Source organism: Sebastes umbrosus, chromosome 16 (genome assembly GCF_015220745.1).
Source record: "Sebastes umbrosus isolate fSebUmb1 chromosome 16, fSebUmb1.pri, whole genome shotgun sequence".
Lineage (NCBI taxonomy): Eukaryota > Metazoa > Chordata > Actinopteri > Perciformes > Sebastidae > Sebastes > Sebastes umbrosus.
In genome coordinates, this window is record NC_051284.1 from 2,395,924 (window position 1) to 2,419,156 (window position 23,233).

At 41.6% G+C, this 23,233-nt stretch overlaps 1 protein-coding gene and 1 non-coding gene across 4 annotated transcripts; both read right to left on the minus strand.

The window, feature by feature from the left end:
- Positions 1–3,232: 3,232 nt before the first annotated feature.
- On the minus strand, positions 3,233–23,190 carry ak7b (adenylate kinase 7b). Of its 3 annotated transcripts, XM_037796158.1 has the most exons (18): positions 23,030–23,190; positions 22,689–22,835; positions 20,653–20,761; positions 20,188–20,282; positions 18,232–18,333; positions 18,066–18,149; positions 15,785–15,873; positions 12,689–12,779; positions 12,365–12,442; positions 11,274–11,423; positions 10,930–11,058; positions 9,451–9,556; positions 6,672–6,800; positions 6,491–6,556; positions 6,070–6,267; positions 4,632–4,852; positions 3,451–3,609; positions 3,233–3,355 (listed from the first exon to the last, which is right to left on the minus strand). In XM_037796158.1, the coding sequence occupies exons 1-18, from the start codon at positions 23,120–23,122 to the stop codon at positions 3,317–3,319; spliced, it is 2,085 nt and encodes a 694-aa protein (XP_037652086.1). In that variant the 5' UTR covers positions 23,123–23,190; the 3' UTR covers positions 3,233–3,316. The 3 variants fall into 3 exon arrangements, with proteins under 3 accessions (XP_037652086.1, XP_037652087.1, XP_037652088.1); XM_037796159.1 differs by lacking the exon at positions 11,274–11,423; XM_037796160.1 differs by lacking the exons at positions 10,930–11,058; positions 11,274–11,423.
- Positions 19,296–19,367, minus strand: trnae-uuc. Its single transcript has one exon. It is a non-coding gene; the product is annotated as a tRNA-Glu (tRNA).
- Positions 23,191–23,233: the final 43 nt, after the last annotated feature.

A 23,233-nucleotide genomic window follows, 5' to 3' on the forward strand; every position in this document is an offset into this window, starting at 1 on the left:
AATGTAAAACACTGTGTGTATTATACCCATTATTTCAGTAACAAATAAGCCTATTTAATGCTTTTAGTGCTGTCATTGTCTATTTACAGCCAGTTGTCATATTGAATGGTGTGGTTTGTTCTGCATAAGAAACTTGAAAGGTAAACTTTTAAGATTCACATTCCAATGTGTTTCCAAGTTTTAAGTTAGTTTTATTTACTTTAAATCAGGTAGATAAAGCCAGCCAGTCTTTTCTATCTGTTAGTTTCTGTTCAGCTCGCAGACACTGTAAACCTACTGGAGCGGCCATCTAAAATCTTTGAACATCTCAAAGCTACATTTTTTAGTTGCCTGGTAACTCACTTATAATTGCGCATATTGATTGGAAAAGTTGAAATTGAAAATAGCCTATGTATCAGGCACAGCTGTGGTGGAAGAAGTACTTAAAACCTTTACTTATATAGGTAAGAGTACCAACACAACAAAGTACTAACAGTCCATTACAAGTAAATGCCCTGCATTCAAAACCATATTGAATGAGACATATCATGCTCATTTTCAGGTTCATATTTGTATTTTGTGTTTCTACTAGAACATGTTTACATACTTTAATGTTTAAAAAAAACTTTATTTTCCTCATGCTGTCTGCTTGAATATAACTGTATTTACCCTCTGTCTGAAACACTCTGTTTTAATACATTTCAGTGGAATTGCAATGGAATTGCAATGGAATTGCGTTGCTAGGCAACAGCTTGGGTCCATGTTTACTTCCTGTCAGCTGATGTCATTCACATCCACTGCAAAGGGAAATAAACTGGGACATATTTAGAATGTTTACGTTTAAAACTTTGAAATGGTCTATATATTGTAGATTTGTGACATCACAAGTGGACAGAAATCCTTACGGCTTGTTTCAAAAGCACAGTTTCTGAATACGGGCTGTGTGTATTTCTCTGTGTTTCGATACTTTCACAGTATTTATATAGAACTTAAACCTGCTTAATAATATAAAAGCCATGAAAATGTCACTTTTTATAATATGGGACCTTTAAGTAAGAGTACAAAGTATTTTCAGCTAAATGTACTTAAAGTAGGCGGCCCGGTGGTGCAGTGGTTAGCAGTGTTGGCTCACAGCAAGAAGGTTCTAGGCTGGAACCTGCTGGCTGTCATTTGGCATTTATTGTCATATCACGAGCTCCCCGACTTCTCCCACGTTAATCTATGAAGGAACCTTCCACATAGAAAATACACTAATAAGTGTTCTAGACCAGTCATTGGACAGTTATGACATTGAATTGAAAAACCCTTGCAACTCCACATATTAGATATCGTTCAACCCTGCCCTCTATGCCCCCTGATAATACTCGATAATGGGTGCTTTTTTTTTTTTTTTACAGCTAAACTGTTTGTTTCGGTTCCAATGAATTCTGGTGCTTTACCTGTTTGGTTTGGTTTATATCAGCTGGTGTGAAAGCTGTTAATCAATGGTGCGGAACTGTAAAGGAAGCAATCTGCTTAACTAATCTCTATACTAATTATTATTTGGTAACTATGGTTATTGTGCTGTTGGAGTGTGAGCATTTTCCCAAATCAAAAGTGTTAAAACGTAGGTGTGTTGCCTGTGTACTACTGCATGTATTTAGCAGTTTCCCATTCAAATGTGAAATAAACATAGCAACCAATCAGTAACTTTCCCCCCCGGAATATTATGGCAAGAGATCTCTTTAGCGTTTGCCATGACTGATGCTCACAGTGAGTTATTACCTCTGCTTAGGCCGAAGGCTGGTTTGTTTGTTGGTTTGTCCGTTTGGAGGATTACTCCATAAGTTTGCGATGGATTTAAATGAATTCTTTTGGAGGGGTGGGGTGTGGCACAATGAACAATCCATTAGATTTTGGTGGCGATCCAAAATCCCATTTTTTTTTTAAGAACTCCGCTCAGCCTGTGCATTAACACCACGGGCTTTAAGACATGCGCAGTGTAACTGATGACGCGTTCATGATGCGTCACCCAGCCTCTCTCCTTTTGCCAGCTTTCCTCATCAAACACGGTGACATTACAGGGGGGGGGGGGGCTGTGTCGTACCTAAAACCTGCCTTGGCGGAGGTCCACGCTCTCCGAGTGCACTTCTAGTTTCGTCATGAGCTCTTCGTGATGTCAGCAAAAATAAATATTGACTCCGGCCCAAGCAGGAAAAGTTAACGGTTTGGTTTGTCCGTTCTTGGCTACTGTAGAAACATGGTGGAGCAACATGGTACATGTAGATATAAACGGCTCATTGTAAGCTAACGAAAAACACAGAAATTCTTATTTTCAGGTGATTATACACTAAAGAAAACATAGTTATTAATATTATATTCCATTACTGCCCATAGATCCCCCTAATTCTTACACACTGGTCCTTTAAGATCTGAGGTTTTCCTCCACCGACGAACAGAGCGCTGCTAATGCACCAGCTTGTGTTGTGACATGTATGTTAGTATAAAACTTCTTTGGCTTTTGATTTTCAAATGTCTTTGCAAGATCTTCAGACTAATCACTTAGATAGAAAATTAATATTTGCTCCATGTTTCAGATCACACGAGACTATGAGAATGTTGTATTACCATATTTACTGTCAAAATCTGTGTTTGTCTCTCGGAAACCTCTCCGTGTTGTGCTGGTACCTGGGACTCACAGATGGTGCAGTCAAATTGTCTTGCAGCGGCTTGCGTCACAATGTTTCCCAAATAAACTCAACTAATTTCCCCATGTGGTGATTAAGTACGTACAATGAAATAATTTGGTGTTCCGTCGCAACCAATTATGTACACTTTGGAGTCGCGAGTGGCAACATGAGAGAGACACAAATTAGCTGCCATTTGTATCATTTATCCTTCCTGGCTATCGGAAGCCAAATCAAAGCAATTATGACCCGAGCGTGTCTACTTTGGAGTTTACCAAGTTCATTACGCAAATTAACTTCCTAATTAGCTTTTGGCTTCACACACACTTCCATCCGTTTTTTTTAGGGTGCTTTTAAGTAATGGCCGGCACACAAGAGCCCAAACAAAGCTGTGTGTAAATACAACAGGGGCAGGAGAATGGGCCACTTACAAATCAGACCTAATCAAAATCCCAGCATGAACCGAGGGACACTTGGCATGTGAGGGCTGAAATACTGTGACAAGATTCCAGGAGGTTTTCCCTCTAACAGAAATGCTGCATGTAATTGACTTCAGGCTCTAATAAACTAAAGAGCTCGGGGAAAAGTGGAGAGAAAAACAATTTTTATTTCAGGTTTTGTTTTGTATTTGCGTCGTGTGTAGGTGCGGCGAGAAGAAATGACCTCCACTTTTAGTAGTTAAGGGGATTGTTCTCCATCAAGAACTCCGCCTGGAACGAGACAAACCAAAAGAGATGAGCATGAACATAATCAAGTGAAGGCAGATGATAAGAATGAGGTAAGAATCGGTGCTGAGGGGTCATACCAGGAAGTCCACGGGGTCCTGAGGTCGGGCTGTGCAGCACTCCATCAGGCCCTGGCTCAGGGTGGGCATGACGTGCTCCATCAGGTAGTTCCTCAAAGGGACTGACTGGGCCTCCAGCAGCTCCTCCTCCTGCTGCCTCACCTCCTCCAGACCCTTCGTCTGACACACACATAATGCATCACACTTCATACACAAACAAGAATCCCATAATAACCTTTCAGCATATTGTAATTCAAGTGTTCTGAGAGACTTCTGCTCCTCCTCATGGCTCTGTTTTCAGGCTTCAGAAAATCTAGCACATGACAGGAGACTTTGACCAATCACATGTCATTTCAGAGAGAGAGAGTGTTCCTATTGGCTGTGCTCCGGCTGGTGGGCGGTGCTTGGTATTTCCTCAACAGATCGCAACATGGCTGCCGGGTTACAAACTTTCTCATTTCACAGCTAAACAGTACACTACAAGATGATTCTGAGAACATTTGAGAAAATCGGCATTACAGTAACAGAATATTGATTCATATTTGATCAGCGCTGTCTAGTTTGACCGTTTGATCGGAGTTAGCTAGTGATTGACAGCTGCTCAGAGACGGCAAGGCTCCAGATCAGCTCTGATTGGTTGTTTTCCTCTTGTCTGTGAAATCTTGCAGATGCTGTTAGGAGCACCAGAGGACACCGAAGGACACAGAAGCACATGATTTTTCTCAGATTGCCTGTCTCATGCACTACTGTCACGATATAGATATATATATATATATAATATATGACGTTTTATAAAAATAACTTTTTTTAATCATATTTGCTCCATTTCTACCCACTGCATCTTTAAAGGTTACACTTGTTTAGTACAATGTGGGTCTTCATTTTGTTTGGTAAAAACATTATTGGAACGCAGTCGTATCTCTAATAGACCTCCGTGATGAAAGCAGATGTGTTTGATAGTTGATTTATGAAGCATCGCATATCCTTCTCCAAACAACATTCAAACCCCAGCTCTCCTCCCAGTATCTACCCACTCCTCCCAGTACCTACCGACTCCTCCCAGCTCTCCTCCCAGTACCTACCCACTCCTCCCAGCTCTCCTCCCAGTACCTAACCACTCCTCTTAGCTCTCCTCCCAGTACCTACCCACTCCTCCCAGCTCTCCTCCCAGCTCTCCTCCCAGCTCTCCTCCCAGTACCTACCCACTCCTCCCAGCGTGCAGCCCTGTGTTCGGCCTCCTCTGCCTCCCTCCTCTCCTCCTCAGCCTCCTCCTGGGCCTCTCTACTCATCTTCTCCTCAGCCTTCCTCCTCTCCTCTTCCTCCACCTCCTGGCTTCTGGGGCCGTAGTTCCTGGGCCGGCCCACCGTGTCTAAGATCTTCTGCATCAGCAGCAGGCAGTCAGGTTCATCGCTGCTGGTGATCTCTGGAGAGAACGACAAGGGACACACTGAGGTCTGACCATACGATGAAAAGATCTGTGGGTTTGTCATCTCAAATGTATGCGATAAAATTTCAAGTTGGAGCCAAACTCCTTCGATTGTGGCACCCAGCAACACAGCAAGATGACATGTTTGATGTGTAACCATGTTTGATGTGCCTACTATGAGGTGATTCATATGGCAAGTCATTTTATCATTTAATAGCTCAGCTTGACTATCCGGAATTAACATTAGAGATATCCACAACTACATTTTGACTAGTCGTAATTAAATTGTGACTAGTCAGAATTATTATTCCAGATATCTATAACGTCATTGTGACTAGTCAAAAAAATAGTAAGAGATATCTGTAATTCAGTTCTGACTATCCTAAATAACAGTTACAGATATCTCAAACCTCATTATGACTAGTCAGAGTTGTTGTCATGACGTTGCTCATCAAGGCTTCCCATTGGATATCGGTTCAACAAAGCATCTGTACAGTGTCAGCAGAAGCTTTTGCTAACTTGGATAGTTCGGTAAAGTATGAAAGATATTCACAGATTCAAACTTCCCAGATCAATAACTCATAAGAAGGTTAAAACACCAACGAGGGCTCCTTCTAACCGTAGTGAGGTAGACAACGAGCTACAAGCTCGTTTTAATCACAACGAGCCTTTAGTCCTCCGAGCTGGACACATAACATCGTTCTCTATGTGCAGCCGGCTGTGAGACGAGTAGTCAGGGACAAGATAAGTAGTATAATAATAAGATTTGAAGCGCTCATCATCAAGGAATTTGTGGCGAACAAGCGTTTCGTTCGCTAGAGAGTTGTGGTAGAAATTTACAGTGTGTTGTGGATTTGATGTCTCCAGACACACTTTAAAAACCCATACGGCTGCAGCCATAGTATGTTGGAATAGCTCCATGACAATGACAATGTAGATATCTACAATTGAGGGAAATTAAAGATATCTGGAACTGGAATTAGGAATAGTCAGAATTGTGGATATCTGTAGTGAGAAACCCCATTCACATGAATGGCAAAAGTAGTTTGAATCGTACTAGTCAAAATGTAATTACAGATATCTAGAATTAGAGTTTTGCCTAGTCAAAACGGAATTAGGGATATCTTGAATTAGACTTTTGACTAGGCGAAATGACATTGCTTGCCATATATTCATGTTTGCCTCCAGCTAGCAAGTCATGCTTCACGGATTACCCAGGTACAGAGGGGTGATGTCCAGCTCGTCAAAGTAGTTCACAACAGTTTCATCTTCCGTGTTGTTCTTTCTGTATCTGGCCAGTCGTCGTAGGACGTGATCCTGCTTGTAGTTGTGTTCCTGTACCAGCCTCTCCGGCAGGTTCATCATCCGATCCTTTAGGAAGGCATCTGACGCATCCAGGCACAACACAAACTCTGTGGCACACACAGGGAATCCATTAGATACTGTACAATGCTGTACACTCAGGCCTTTTTATTGATACCCCTATGGATATTTTTTGTGGTTATTGAAAGCTTGTTGCAACTTTCTCTAAATATGTCTAGCTTGTCCTTGTGATTGCTACAAGGCCTACCAGCATGCTTCCATCTCACTGCTGTGGGCTAACATTCAACATGGGGAAAATAGCACTACAGACACCTGGCATATTTGTCTTGCTGAATAATGAAATCTGGGATGTTCCATCTTCTGATTCATGTTCTTCAGCTAAAACAGAAATAAAAAAGAAAAGTATAGTTGTTAATGTACGTATAGCATGTATCGTGTTATTCGTAGTGTTTGCAGTAGTGCAACAGGAGCTCCGTATGTGTCAGTCTCTCACCACAGAAGAGCTCTTTAGCTTGTTCATATGTCTTGGGAAAGCCGTCGAGAATGAATCCCTGGTTTCTGCACGGGTTAGACATCAGCTTATCCTTCACCACCCTCACCAGCAGCTGGTCATCCAAAAGACCTAATGGACAAAGACATTGATATTATACTTTATTATTAGGGATATTCCAAATGATTTAGTATGGCACTTCCATGAAGAAGGGTCAAAATCAAAGCAGCAGAGTGTGAGATATCCTGACCTTTAGTCCCTAGTATGGGCAAAGCTCCAAAAACACAGGCTCCTACACTTCCCATAATGCAACTAATAATATCATAACAGCATCTCTCAATAGAACTTCCTTCCTGGTATATATACAGTATACATACATATAAGATAAGATAAGATAAGATAAGATATTCCTTTATTAGTCCCGCAGTGGGGACATTTGCAGTGTACAGCAGCAAAGGGGATAGTGCAAAAAACAAGAAGCATCAGCTAACACAGTAAAAAAAGAGCTAAACAAAGTGAAACAAAATATGAACCATTTAAATAGAAGGAAGTATAAAAATAGGAGCAGTATATACAGTATTGACAATAAACAGAACAGTGGAAAAATGATATTGCACAGTGAGAATGAAAGGAAAAGCCTCCTGAAAATATTGCACAGTATGAATTACACAGTAGTAGTAATGATATTGCACAGTCAGTATACAGTATAGTGCACTTATTGTCAGTTTTTGGTGTGTAAGTGGTCTACTGGGAGCAGTGCTGGTTGTGGTCTACTGGGAGCAGTGCTGGTTGTGGTCTACAGGGAGCAGTGCTGGTTGTGGTCTATACTGGGAGCAGTGCTGGTTGGGGTCTACTGGGAGCAGTGCTGGTTGTGGTCTACTGGGAGCAGTGCTGGTTGTGGTCTATACTGGGAGCAGTGCTGGTTGTTGTCTACTGGGAGCAGTGCTGGTTGTGGTCTACTGGGAGCAGTGCTGGTTGTGGTCTACAGGGAGCAGTGCTGGTTTCGGTCTATACTGGGAGCAGTGCTGGTTGGGGTCTACTGGGAGCAGTGCTGGTTGTGGTCTACTGGGAGCAGTGCTGGTTGTGGTCTATACTGGGAGCATTGCTGGTTGTGGTCTACTGGGAGCAGTGCTGGTTGTGGTCTACAGGGAGCAGTGCAGGTTGTGGTCTACAGGGAGCGGTGCTGGTTGTGGTCTACTGGGAGCGGTACTGGTCATGGTCTACAGGGAGCAGTGCTGGTTGTGGTCTACAGGGAGCAGTGCTGGTTTTGGTCTACTGGGAGCAGTGCTGGTTGTGGTCTACTGGGAGCGGTGCTGGTTGTGGTCTACAGGGAGCGGTGCTGGTTTTGGTCTACAGGGAGAGGTGCTGGTTGTGGTCTACTGGGAGCGGTACTGGTCGTGGTCTACAGGGAGCAGTGCTGGTCGTGGTCTACTGGGAGCAGTGCTGGTCGTGGTCTACAAGGAGCAGAGCTGGTTGTGGTCTACAGGGAGCAGTGCTGGTTGTGGTCTACTGGGAGCAGTGCTGGTTGTGGTCTATACTGGGAGCAGTGCTGGTTGGGGTCTATAGTGGGAGCAGTGCTGGTTGGGGTCTACTGGGAGCAGTGCTGGTTGTGGTCTACAGGGAGCAGTGCTGGTTGTGGTCTACAGGGAGCCATGCTGGTTGTGGTCTACAGGGAGCAGTGCTGGTTGTGGTCTACAGGGAGCAGTGCTGGTTGTGGTCTACTGGGAGCAGTGCTGGTTGTGGTCTACAGGGAGCAGTGCTGGTTGTGGTCTGCAGGGAGCAGTGCTGGTTGTGGTCTACAGGGAGCAGTGCTGGTTGTGGTCTACAGGGAGCAGTGCTGGTTGTGGTCTGCAGGGAGCAGTGCTGGTTGTGGTCTACTGGGAGCAGTGCTGGTTTGGTCTACTGGGAGCAGTGCTGGTTGTGGTCTACAGGGAGCAGTGCTGGTTTTGGTCTACTGGGAGCAGTGCTGGTTGTCGTCTACAGGGAGCAGTGCTGGTTTTGGTCTACAGGGAGCAGTGCTGGTTTTGGTCTACAGGGAGCAGTGCTGGTTTTGGTCTACTGGGAGCAGTGCTGGTTGTGGTCTACAGGGAGCAGTGCTGGAGACCTAAACTCCGGTGTCTCCCCTGTTCCTTCTGACCGCGGTCGGCAGGCTGAAGCAGGAAAAGCCAACACTAGGATCAGCATTGATTCATGGAGGGACCTTTGTTTGGTCAGCTAACATTAGAGTGATATTGTGGTTTTAGCTGCTAATGTTGCTAACGTTAATCAACATGATGCCTGTCAATCACGTTCAGTCTTGTGTGTGTCGCCTCACTGTTTTGACCGATGCTCGCTCACGTCTACATAGTGCGAGCACAAGCGTGAGCAACAGTGCGCTGCTTTCGTTGACTTAAAGGCCACAGGTGTCACTGTTAACAAGCAATTTCTGATTCTTACAGAGAGTCCCTTTAATAGGAACTATGAGTTGGATATAATCGGATCAGGCTCTGTATCGGCAGATAGCCAAGGTTAAAGGATGTGGATCAAGGCCAAAAAAACTTTGGGACATCCCTAGCAGAAACCATGGTCTGTTCAGGGTTTTCTAGTCAAATAAGACTCTGTTCAGTTCAACTGCACTCACCATCTGACACTGAAGATAAAGGAAGGGGATTGAATGCTGACGGGAACCAAGGACTAATCAGTGACAACTGCAGACCAAGTGTGTGTTTCTGGGCACCCCCAGAAACACACACTTATGCCAGTGGTTCCGGGCAGGTAAACAGCTGGTTGTCACAGTGTGTACCTCCGTTCTGCTCCATACTGTTGTTCAGGCTGTTCAGCAGCTCCTTGGCCTCTGCTGTAGAGTCGTCATTCTCTGCATCTGGATTAGCATTCTTCACAGTTTCTTCCTACAAATGGAATTGTAACGACATTAAAAGACATGTACATGTACTGTATGTCTACTGGTGTTTTGTTAACACTAACCAGTGTTAAAGGTGCAATGTGTTGGATCTGGCGGCATCTAGTGGTGAGGTTGCAGATTGCAACTACAAGGTGGCCGAAGTCAAAACGTGAATGGCCCTATCTAGAGCCAGTGTTTGGTTTGTCTGTTCCGGGCTACTGTAGAAACATGGCGAACTCTGTGAAGCAGACTCGCTCCACAGAACGTATATTTCTAAGAAGAGAAAGTCAATTGTTTGTTCCATTGCAACATCAGCGCCCAGCAGCAAGTAAAACAAAATGATTTCTATTTCGTTGTTATAATTTTAATGTCTCTACTGAAACGGCCTGCGTTAAACAGTAAAAATATTTTAAATATTCATACTATTGTAACTGTTTACTTACTTATTTATTCATTAAACTTTTTGCCCCGGCTGCTTCCCAGAGGAGCATGAAGTGAGCGATGGACATAAATGGAAGTTAGAAAAATCCAGCACACAGATTTTGAGAGCGATCTCAAACTTTTTTCATGTCAAGGATCCAAAATGGAATCCAATAGACCAAGGACCATGGATGTAGAAGAGGGTCCAATAGACCACAGACCATGGATGTAGGAGAGGGTCCAATAGACCACAGACCTTGGATGTAGAAGAGGGTCCAATAGACCACAGACCATGTATGCAGAAGACGGTCCAGTAGACTACAGACCATGGATGTAGAAGAGGGTCCAGTAGACCACAGACCATGGATGTAGAAGAGGGTCCAATAGACCCCAGACCATGGATGTAGAAGAGGGTCCAATAGACCAAAGACCATGGATGTAGAAGAGGGTCCAGTAGACCACAGACCATGGATGTAGAAGAGGGTCCAATAGACCACAGGCCATGGATGTAGAAGAGGTTCCAATAGACCACAGACCATGGATGTAGAAGAGGGTCCTGTAGACCACAGACCATGGATGTAGAAGAGGTTGTGTCCTGGTCTTTTGCCCTGCGTGTTAGTAAATAGCCTACAACTATATTAAATCCTGTTGATGTCATGCTACTAGCACTACTAGTTACTGGCCGATAGCCGGTTGTTTGGGAACAGAGACGTTGATACATCCACCACGGTACAGGCTTACAGCGTACAGCTCATTACTAAAAAAGGAAATTTGGCTAAGGACTAAGACTAAATTAAAAAAATAGCTGAAAAAATTAAGAGAGAAACATTTTAACTAAAAGATTAAAGATTAAAATGTAATGACTTTTCGTTGACTAAACTCGTCTAAAGACTAAAAGTAGCTGCCAAAATGAACACTGAGTGTCAGAGGCTGAGTGTTTGTGCTTTAGGAGAAGCTCACCAGTTGTGAGATGGTTTCAGAGATGGTCTCCTTCAGGGTGATGTGATGGAGGTGATAATATTCACAGATCTGTTTGGACATTGTGCTCTTCCCCACCGCAGGAGGACCCAACACACACAGACGGATGGGCTGGAGAGAACACACTTACATGGATCATCTAGTACAGCTTCATGAGAATCAAGACGACTGGCATCATATTATCTACAACTTTCAGACATATGGGAAAGTAGCATCTCTAATTCTTTGAAGTTTTGATATAGTTCAACCATTTCATTAGGATTTAAATAGTTGATATGTTTTTGAACACTAGTGTATTCTTTGGACAGAGACAGCTTTGTGTTTACCAGTAGTCCCCTGGTCTGCTGGTATTCCTCTACCACCAGCTGGATGTTATCCACCAGACCAAACTCACACAACCAGTTGATGGAGAACAGTTCTTTAAGGAGGGCACCCTCCATATGTAGGTTGACCAGCAAGGAATCAATTTCCATTACCTGTCAAAGGGAAATTAAACATGTCGAGGCTGTCAATAGATTAAAATATTTAATTGAGATTCATCGCCTGATTGTCCATAGTTAATCGCGATCAATCACAAATCAATCGGCCATTTTTTATCCGTTCAAAATGTACTTTAAAGGGAAATTTGTCAAGTATTTAATACTGTTATCAACATGGGAGTGGGTAAATATGCTGCTTTATGCAAATGTATGTATATATTTATTATTGGAAATAAAATAACAACACAAAACAATGACAGATATTGATCCAGAAACCCTCACAGGTACTGCATTTAGCATAAAACAATATGCTCCAATCATAACATGGCAAACTGCAGCCCAACAGGCAACAACAGCTGTCAGTGTGTCAGTCTGCTGACTTGACTATGACTTGCCCCAAACTGCATGTGATTATCATAAAGTGGGCATGGCTAAATAATACTTTGACATGGCCATTTTCAAAGGGGTCCCTTTTGCCATGTTATGATTTGAGCATATTGTTTTATGCTAAATGCAGTACCTGGGAGGGTTTCTGGACAATATTTGTCATTGTTTTGTGTTGTTAATTGATTTTCGATAATAAATATATATATAAATATATTTGCATAAACAGCACATTTGTCCACTCCCACCTTTGAGGTACATTTTGAACAGATACAAAAATATGCGATTAATTGCATATAACTATTTTAACATTAAAGCATGTTAACATGTTGTAGTGGAAACCCAGAATACAAGTATGAACCTGAAAATGAGCATGATACAGGACCTTTAAGGCTTTGTAACATTTTGAGCTGGGCTGAAGTCAGCTTTCATTTCTAGTTCAATAGCAATACTGAAGCAAGATGGTGAATATATCCAGTGTTAGCCCTGACATAAAAACAAACTGTCCTGAGCATTGCAGTGAAATAAGTGTAATTCAAACGGGTACGACATACACTCCAGTCCTGTATGAGGAAGGCTTCCTCACATGGCCTCTTCTGGATCTTCCCAGGTCCAAGAAAAAAGGCAACTGCCTGGTGGAGAAAAAACTCACATATCATTATATCTGTATGTAGGAAGACATATCAAGCATTTCTATATATATAGCCACAAATGTAATAAAACCTGATACATTGTTTTGTTTGTGTAATACAATAAAGTTCTAAATTGGTCAGTTATTCTGTTTTTTACTCAACAGGCTTTATTACATTTTCAATCCATCGACAGGGACATGTGTCTAATTTTTGACAATAGATTTCTTGATCAGTTGCTTCACAGACCTTCACTATGTCCTCCATGGTGTTGCTGGAATCGTCCACAGCTAGCAGGTAATACGGCTCGGGCCGATGTTCAATCACGTTCTGAATCACACTTTAACACAAAGAAATCACATTGTATCAATATTTACTTTATATGTCACCAATTTAAGTCAATATAGGTCAGATTCCCTAAAGCATTTTGCAAAGCAGGGCTCTGTGCAATCTGTAATCATTGTTTAAAGGTCCCATATCGTGCTCATTTTCAGGTTCATACTTGTATTTTGTGTTTCTACTAGAACATGTATACATGCTGTAATGTTAAAAAAAAACTATATTTTCCTCATACTGTCTGCCTGAATATACCTGTATTTACCCTCTGTCTGAAACGCTCCGTTTTAGTGCATTTCAACACAATTGCAACACAATTATGTTGCTAGGCAACAGTTTGGGTCCATGTTTACTTCCTGTCAGCTGATGTTATTTACATACACTGCAACAGAAAATAAACTGGGACATAGTTAGAATGTTTACGTTTAAAACCATTAAATGGTCTAAATATTGTATATTTGTGACATCACAAATGGACAGAAATCCTAACGGCTTGTTTCAAACGCACAATTTCTGAATACGGGCTGTGCGTATTTCTCCGTATATTGAACGTTTCAATACTTTCACAGTATTTATATAGCACTTAAAACTGCTTTATACTATAACAGACATGACAATCTCACTTTTTACAATATGGGACCTTTAAGGAAGCTATTAAACGCCAATGAATCTGTGGCTATAGATGTATAAAGATACGTCTGTAAATCAGAGGATCTTTTTTTTTTAGGCAAATTAACTTCCCAGTAGGAACACTTAAATATCCTTCATTTAAATCATTAATTCCTAAAATTAGTAAAATGAACAAACAGCTGAATCCAGAGTTATTTTCAGACCCATGGGACTGCACCGCCCTGCACGCTCATATGACACATCGGGTTCCACCAGCTTCCTGCTAGCTGTATGCGGCCGTAATAATGGATATATTGGCTGTAATTCATCACTTTTATTATCTTCTAATACACCCATGGGCTGTATGCTGTCAGCCTGTACCGTGGTGGATGTACTAATGTCTCTGTTCCCAAACAACCGGCTATCAGCCAGTAGCTAGTAGTGCTAGTAGCATGACATCAACAGGATTTAATGGAGTTGTAGGCTATTTACTAACACGCAGGGCAAAAGACCAGGACACAACATCTTCTACATCCATGGTCTGTGGTCTATTGGACCCTCTTCTACACCCATGGTCTGTGGTCTATTGGACCCTCTTCTACATCCATAGTCTGTGGTCTACTGGACCCTCTTCTACATCCAATGTCTGTGGTCTACTGGACCCTCTTCTACATCCATAGTCTGTGGTCTACTGGACCCTCTTCTACATCCAATGTCTGTGGTCTACTGGACCCTCTTCTATATCAATGGTCTGTGGTCTACTGGACCCTCTTCTACATCCATGGTCTGTGGTCTACTGGACCCTCTTCTACATCCATGGTCTGTGGTCTACTGGACCCTCTTCTACATCAGTGGTCTGTGGTCTACTGGACCCTCTTCTACATCAATGGTCTGTGGTCTACTGGACCCTCTTCTACATCCATGGTCTGTGGTCTACTGGACCCTCTTCTACATCAATGGTCTGTGGTCTACTGGACCCTCTTCTACATCAATGGTCTGTGGTCTACTGGACCCTCTTCTACATCCATGGTCTTTGGTCTACTGGACCCTCTTCTACATCAATGGTCTGTGGTCTACTGGACCCTCTTCTACATCAATGGTCTGTGGTCTACTGGACCCTCTTCTACATCCATGGTCTGTGGTCTATTGGACTCCATTTTGGATCCTTGACATGAAAAAGTGTGAGATTGTTCTCAAAATCTGTGTGCAGGATTTTTCTAACTTCCATTTATGTCGATCACTCACTTTATGCTCCTCTGGGAAGCAGCCGGGCAAAACGTTTAATAAATAAGTAAGTAAGTAAATAGTTAATAATAATAATAATAAAAATAATAATAATAATAATAATAATAATAATAATAAAAATAGCATGCATATTTATAATATTTCTATTGTTCAACAAAGGCCATATGACAACAGAATAGAAATCATTTTGTTATAATTTAGTACGACACTTTGTAGGCGGACGTTTTACTGGCGTCCGGTAGTCGCTTTCAGTCCAAAATAGCGGAGGCGTAGCTCTGCAGCTGGGCGCTGATCTTGCAATGGAACGAACAATTGACTTTCACTTCTTGGCGATATACTGTATGTTCTTTGGCCAAATTGGCTCGACTGCCAAGTGATAAAGTACCCGGATCATCCAGCGATCTTCCGCATCCGTTGGGCCCATAGAGCAGGCGCAGTAGAGTTTCCTTTAACTCCGCCTCGCAGCCCTCGGTCCAGCCTCGGTCTGGGTCTCATTCACATGAACAGAGGAAGGAAAATAACTCTGGATTCAGCAACAACTTTTAGGACCTAAAGATTCAAATAAGGACTATCCAAGTGTTCGTACTGGTGAATTGATGTTCCTTTAAAAAAATGATCCGCTGAGTTACAGAAGTGTTTTTTTGTTCTTTAAATTACGTCACCAAACTCCCGAAGCACTTTCTCTGAGCCTTTATTGACACGTATGGATTTACATTGTAGTTACTTGAAAGCCCTGTGCGTCTCATAGACCCCTTTTCTGTTAGTTAACATGATGACGTATTGTGAGCGGAGCGTTTAGTGAAGGCAGAATAATTCCCTGAATAATTCTCTGAACACGTTAGTTAACACTGGCTAGCAAGTATTGTTTGCTTGTTTTTTTAACAATGGCTGAAGAAAATACAAGTTCCTCTCAACATGTGCTGTCACTCACTCTGCAGGATCACGAGTATTAGTTGAGAAAGTTAACATTAACCAATGGGACCAGATTAGCTGAATTTAATGCTTCATTGGTATAAATGTAATGGACAATATTGCAAAATAATCAAGTAATAATGAGATTATAAAGACCAAGAACAAGGTACAATTCATAAAATAAGGAAAATATTAGAAAACAATTAACCCCTTGCCGTGCGTGTGTGAGTGTGTGTGTCAAACCTTGCAAGGTCACTGATGTGAATCGTGGGGACGATGCTGTTGCCGTCTCCGAAGACAGGTATTTCATGTTCTTGTCCCAGCCATGACGTCTAATAATACAGATTATTTCAATTAGTTACATGTGTGAAGAAAATTCACATGTTTCACTCTGGGGCTTGGGATTCAGACTCAAAGAAGAAAAGACGGAGGTCGCGGACAGCTCTCCATATGGTAAGAATAATCAATTACAAGATGTAAAAAAGCTATTTTACGTTGGGTATTACAACATGTGTGACCCACCTGCAATAAACACTAGCATCTGGTTGTACACTCTGATCCTTGATATATGTTATGTATATGCACAGCTATAATGGCCACATACATCAGACACACACATACCGGTAGTTCACAAAAAGTCAAGACCACGCCCCCTTTTGGGAGAAAGAAAATCGAAGATCCCATAAACTTCAATGTAATTTGACATATGTTTGGATTGTAATTTTGACAAGTTTGTATGCATTCACCTCTTGTTCAACAAACATTTGTTTTATACGCATGTCTAATAATTATGTACCAGAGCGTTCGCGATACCTTAATAAATTAAGGTTGATCACCGTCATGTTCCTTCAGTCTTCCCCCGTCCAACACAGTGGCCGGATATTATATAGCTTGGAGCCATAAAGCTCCTCTATTATATATTTTTTAGGACATGGCAGGAACATATCAGAGATCAGCAATTTTGGATTTATTGTTGGTGCAACCAATGACACAGTAGCTCTTCAGCATAGCGTTATTACTGTTACCGGTTTGTTTAAAGTTGAAGTTTGGAGACATGTTTCAACTACTTCTGTTTACTCTGTTACCGTCTATGACCGACACGGGATTGTTTTCCCCCAAAAGGGGAAATAAACCGTAATTTTCCTTTAAAGGTCCCATATTGTAAAAAGTGAGATTTTCAGGTCTTTTATATTATAAAGCAGGTTTAAGTGCTATATAAATACTGTTAAACTATCAAAACACTCAATATACTGAGAAATACACACAGCCCGTACTCAGAAATTGTGCGTTTGAAACAAGCCGTCATTTGTGATGTCACAAATATACAATTACATTGATCATTACACGGTTTTAAACATAAACATTCTAAATGTGTCCCAGTTTATTTCCTGTTGCAGTGTATGTAAATAAAATCAGCTGACAGGAAGTAAACATGGACCCAAACTGTTGCCTAGCAACGCAATTCCGTTGAAATGAGCTAAAACTGAGCGTTTCAGACAGAGGGTGAATACAGGTATATTCAGACAGACAGTATGAGGAAAATAAAGGTTTTTTTTACCTTACAGAATGTAAACATGTTCTAGTATAATCACGAAATACAAGTATGAACCTGGAAATGAGCATGATATGGGTCCTTTAATTTTCAAAAATGATGATGATGATGATGATAATACTTTGTTCCAAAAATACACACTCTCCGTGCAACAAACAGAAGCACATGGCTAATTATTATGCAGACTGACGTTGATCAGGATTCTGTCCGAATATTTTTTCCACCACACGAATGTTGCAAGTATTCGTTAGAACCCACAAAATCATTTTTTATAAATTTTCATGCAAATTTTTCGGATGAAAATCTGCGCTTGGAGTGAAACGGCTTAAAAACTAAATGAGACAACCTTTGAAAATGAGAACTATGACAGAATGCATGACAGTTTTTCTCGACGAATAACAACATTGTGAAGGACGAATGAACAAATGAACTGATTAGCTTACTGCTTTAATGGAAAGTCAAAGACCCACATGCATCCGTGGAATCACACAGCAGCTCAAAAATATCTCCTGTAGGCCTACAGAAGCTGATTTAGCTGCTTCACCTGTTGCACTACAGTTAAGAAGCATCCTGCATTCAGTAATGTCCTGTCTCTGTCTCTTTCCACTAACTGTACAAAACAAAGATGGCTGTAGCCTCAAAATGCTTAGTAGACATTAACATTGAAAATGCATGAGAAAAATGACACCAAAATGTCATTAACGAAAACTAGACTAAAATGTCTGTGTTGACTAAAACTAACAAAAATGAAATGACCGAAACTAAATCAAAATCACTTATCAGTAACACTTGACCTTAAGTACAATGTGGACCAGGCCAGACTCTGGGTTCGAGTTACTAGGAACCACGTGGATCTCCAATTGAGACTTTTGGTTTAAGGGATGAATAGAGAGACACATCTGTATAACGAAAAGATAAAATGACTTTTGTTTATAGCTAAAGCAACAATCTACAGTTGCCTTTAAATCTCACCTTGAAAAAGAAGTGGAAGAGCTGCTCTCCCATCCCGTACTGGAGTCCTGACGCCACCACGTATGTCGACAACAATTTCCTGTTCTAAAATCAACAGCCGTGCAGTCAGAGCCGTACAGTACGTGTCAAACACATGTGTCAAAATGTAAAGCAATATGAAGCTCACAGTTTTGCCGATTTTGACCACCCTCTTCTCCAGGTCAATGTGCTGTCTGAAGTTGGGATGTGCTTTTCTTATCCGGAAAAGCTCATCAGTGAAAGGAGTGTCCTGTTAAACAACAAAGACGACAACAGGGATGCTACTAAATAACTCAAGTATCCCACTTAACACACACCTGATGTGACCAGAGTTGGTGACGAAACAGCTGGGACATTGTAAAAACAAGGCAGAGGTGAGCATGGCTCACATACTCACAAGCTACAAGGTAGCTTGTCATTAGCTCACCTTCCTCAAGTCCAGGGTGGCTAGAATTTTAGAAATTTTGGGTACCTTGGACTTCTAACCTACAAAAGGCACAACTAGACCACACTGTCAACCATCATACCAAATTAGAAATTCCTAGGTTAAATAGTTTCCGAGTTAAAGTGGCAGTAGGCAACAATATTTTGGCATAATTTGGCAAAAATTCCATAATAACCTTTCAGCATATTGTAATTCAAGTGATCTGAGAGAAAACTACACCTCTGCACCTCCTCATGGCTCTGTTTACAGGCTTTAGAAAATCTTGCCCGTGACGGCAGACTTTGACCAATCACAGGGCATTTCAGAGAGAGCGTTCCTATTGGCTGTTCCACAAAAGGAGATGTGCGTTCACGTCTGGTCTCTGCAGATAGTGAAAGCCTCGGTCAATGGCGGAACAACCTACTGAAAAGCTTGCTATTCCAGCATTGGCAGCAACTGCCTACACCTCAAAACAACCCAAAAAAAAGAAAGACAGACTTTCAAAAAGACAGTCCAAACTGTTGATGTCGTTAGAAGGTAATGTGTTGCTCGCTGCGGTAGCCTCCTCAGATGTAGCGAGCACGTATGAAGCGCGTGCATATGCCCGTTCTCGTGTGGGGGGAGGGGCTTCGGACAGAGAGGGGAGAGCGGAGAGAGGAGAGAGAGGAGAGAGCAGCTCGAGGGGATGCAGGATTTTGCGTTTTCCGGATTTCTACGCACTGCAGCTTTAAGATAAGATAAGATATTCCTTTATTAGTCCCACAGTGGGGAAATTTGCAAAAAACCTGTTCCCATACCGGGAGTCTAACCCGGGCCGCCTGGGCGAAAACCAGGAATCCTAACCGCTAAACCATATGGGACTTCTGCTCCAAAACTTAGTTTTTGGGAAAAATTTAACAATTAGATTTAATAAAATGTTTAATTAATTGAATACATTTAACAACTAGACCACACTGTCAACCATCATACCAAATTTGAAGTTCCTAAGTTAAATAGTTTCCGAGTTCTGCTCCGGAAACGAAACATACTTAAGTTACAGTATATCCGGTGTTATTTTAACCCAAACCGTGATCTTTTCCTAAACCTAAGTAATTTTGTTGCCTAAGCCTAACCAAGTACTTTTATTTTGAAAAGACTGGTGCGGAAATATACACATGCTTCACGTGTTGCTGGACATTCGTAGGAAAAAGCAGGAAAAATACACATGGCTCACATACCCCCGCTCACTGCTTGACCCCTATAAGTAGGGCCAAAGGTTTTGCCTTTTAGGAACTAATGGAATTAGTCTATTGAGCACAATGTTGCTTGTTATTAGCTCACCTTCCTCAAGTCCAGGGTGCCCAACATTTTTAAACTGTGTAGAATAATTAATCAAAATGACACGTAATCAAAATCAAACCAAACGCTAGCTGTTATCTAGTGTGAGGCTTCAGATCAGCTGCTTTTCTCTGTTTCACACTGTATCATTGTAGGTTGAACATGTTTGGGTCTTTTAGCTGTTGGTCAGAAACAAACTGGGAAGGATATGTTTACTACATACGACATGATGGGACTGGAGATAATAGCACAGTTTGAATCAAGGCCTATATTACAATATGCAATGAAAAATAAAAAGGGATTCATGTAACACTAACTGATAGCATGCTAGACTAGCCAGAGGTGTTGTATGTGTCCACTTACAGGCTGGTCTGGCTTGCTGCACGCCCAGGTCATCACCGTGGAGACGAGGATGAACATCTTTGGTCCAGAAAAATGGTCCATTTCCTTGTGGAGAGCTACAAATACAAGAGGAGTCATTACCTGATTACTTCACAATGGTGTTATCATATCAAATTATTTTCAACCAATTCATCCTGTTCAGATTTTGCTCATGTGCAGGCTGCAGTCAATCTCTCCGGAACATATACTGCTGAAATTAAATGATAGATATGCAGAGATGTACACTTTATTGGACATTTTCCTTTCTTTTGGGATATTTTTGGTGAAGACGATGTCCAAATAGTACCTCAATGAATCCTTACGGTATATAGATAAAATTAATTTCTGATTGAACGTTAAACACCATCTCTATCAGCCAACAATGCAGTAGACATTCAATAGAACAAGTGTGACCAGCCTGTAACAACCAGCCTTAAAATTGCTGACCTGTAACAGCCCAGAAGGCTTCTTCCACCTGCTCGGCATGCTGGGTAATGTTGTAGATGACGACGTCACAGTCCATCAGCTTTGAAAGTAGCTCATCCCTGTTCAGTTGCTTGCATACAAACAAGACATAAAAGTCAAGTCAAATCAATTATATATTAATTATCAATATATTAGGGCTGTCAAAGTTAATGCAATAATAATGCATTAACACAATAATCAATCTCCCGTAGGTTATACATACATTTGCATAAAGCAGCATATTTGTCCACTCCCATGTGGTTAAAAGTATTAAATACTTGACAAATCTCCCTTTAAGGTACATTTTGAACAGATTAATTTGCGACCTCTAGGATAATCACAGCCTCATGTAACTTCACAGCCACAAACTAGAGACCTAGAGCATTCAGAGGATGGATGGATCAAACTAGAGACCTAGAGCATTCAGAGGATGGATGGATCAAACTAGAGACCTAGAGCATTCAGAGGATGGATGGCTTTCCTAGCTAGATTGACAATAAGGGGGTTTCTGAGCAGTTTACACAACAGAAGTGCTCGCCATCCAATCGCCGAAAAATGCAATTCTTGCAGAAATCTCCAAATGTCAAAAGTTTTTGATCCCAAATCACAGCATGGCTTTTTCTATGGTGTTCATCAAGGTCTTGGTGTCTTAATGTGGTATTTTGGAGGGATTATTGATAATTTTTATCAATTCTGGAGAGGTAAAAAATGGTTAATTTTAGCACCAAATCTGTGTAACAAATGGTATCAACCCAAAAATTGCTGCAACAAATTTATGAGACATAATAGAGCATTGAGATGAGCATCATATACTTCTATTGTACTGTTCTAAGCCCTTATACACTTTTACAATTTCTTTTAAAGATCTCATATTGCAAAAAGTGAGATTTACATGACTTTTATGTTATAAAGCAGGTTTAAGTGCTTTATAAATACTCAATAAATGGAAAAATACACACAGCCCGTATTCATAAACTGCGCGTTTGAAACAAGCCGTTGGGATTTCTGTCCATTTGTGATGTCACAAATATACAATATTTAGACCATTACACGGTTTTAAACGTAAACATTCTAAATGTGTCCCAGTTTATTTCCTGTTGCAGTGTATGTTAATGACTTCAGCTGACAGGAAGTAAACATGGACCTAAACTGTTGCCTAGCAACGCAATTCCGTTTCAATTCAGTTGAAATGCACTAAAACGGAGTGTATCAGACAGAGGGTAAATACAGGTATATTCAGGCAGCCAGTATGAGGAAAATACATGTTTTTTTTTAACATTAAAGCATGTAAAGATGTTCTAGTAGAAACACTGTCGTATCTTTCCTGCAACAGTGCTGTTGAAGTGATGAGAAAGGATGCTCCGCGGACACTGTTCTTGCTGGTATAATAGAGTTTATTACAAACAAGCAACAAATGTCATAACGAACGTCTAGAGCGTCCGGAGGTCTCAAGTCAAATCTGAAAGTCCTGCACTTCGGGGCTCTTACACCCCCTTATATCGGGTTCATTTCGGGCAACATCTGAGCTGAGCGTATGACTAGGTATGTGACCTTTGTCCTACATGTTTATCTTTCAGCCCCTGGACATATCGTATGACCCTATGACTCCACGTCTGCTTCTTACACATAGGTTTACAATTAGGGGCCCCGCTGTCTTGTGCAAGACCTGAAAATATACCACAACACAAAATACATATATGAACCTGAAAATGAGCATGATATGGGACCTTTAATTCATTAATGTTTATTTCTGATTAATGACTAGAAGAACTTTACAAACAGTGCTGAGCTGCATCTCAAATTAATCTTCATGTTCCCAGCTATCAGATGATGTTCACCACTTCTATGTGACATCTACTGTTGACCTGCTATCTCCCCCTAAAGACCCTCTGGACCCCCCTAAAAAAGACTAAAACAGCTCTATGTGGGTCTCAGAGGGTTAGTTAACTTAAATAGATCGATAATGTTACTACTACATAACTATTGGACCGCTCTTCACTGATACATTCAGTACTTACTCTGTACTCCTCCAGGACGTGTGGTCTGTCCTCGTTGTCAGAGACAGTTCCCACCAGGTGAAAGGATGGAGCTCCGCTGCGGGTTGGTGTGAGTCTCTCCTCCTCTTCATCAGTCTCCGTCCCCCCCACCACACACTCACACAGGAACTAGAGAGACGTTAACACAGTTTAATAAGACAGTTCAATCCTTCTATTCATGTTGCTGAGTACAGTTCTCCACTAACACTCTAGTGTGTGCTAACGCTTATCTGAATGTCCTCATATGGCTACAAACCGGAACAATAACTCTCAGATATGAGCCGCACTAACTTCATCAGACCTCCACATAGAGACATGTTTACCTTGGCGATCCATTTAGAAGCGTAGCAGTCTAGTCTGTTGATAAAAACTCTTTTAGGAGACACTTTGACTTCCTCCATCCTCGACTCCGCCATATCAGCCTGTCTTCTTCTTGTTGCTGTCCCGTTGCCATGGAGTTGGCCCTCTCGCGCCAGCCACACGAGCTTCTGCGCGCGACACAGTGCGGAAGTAATTTGGCTAGTTGG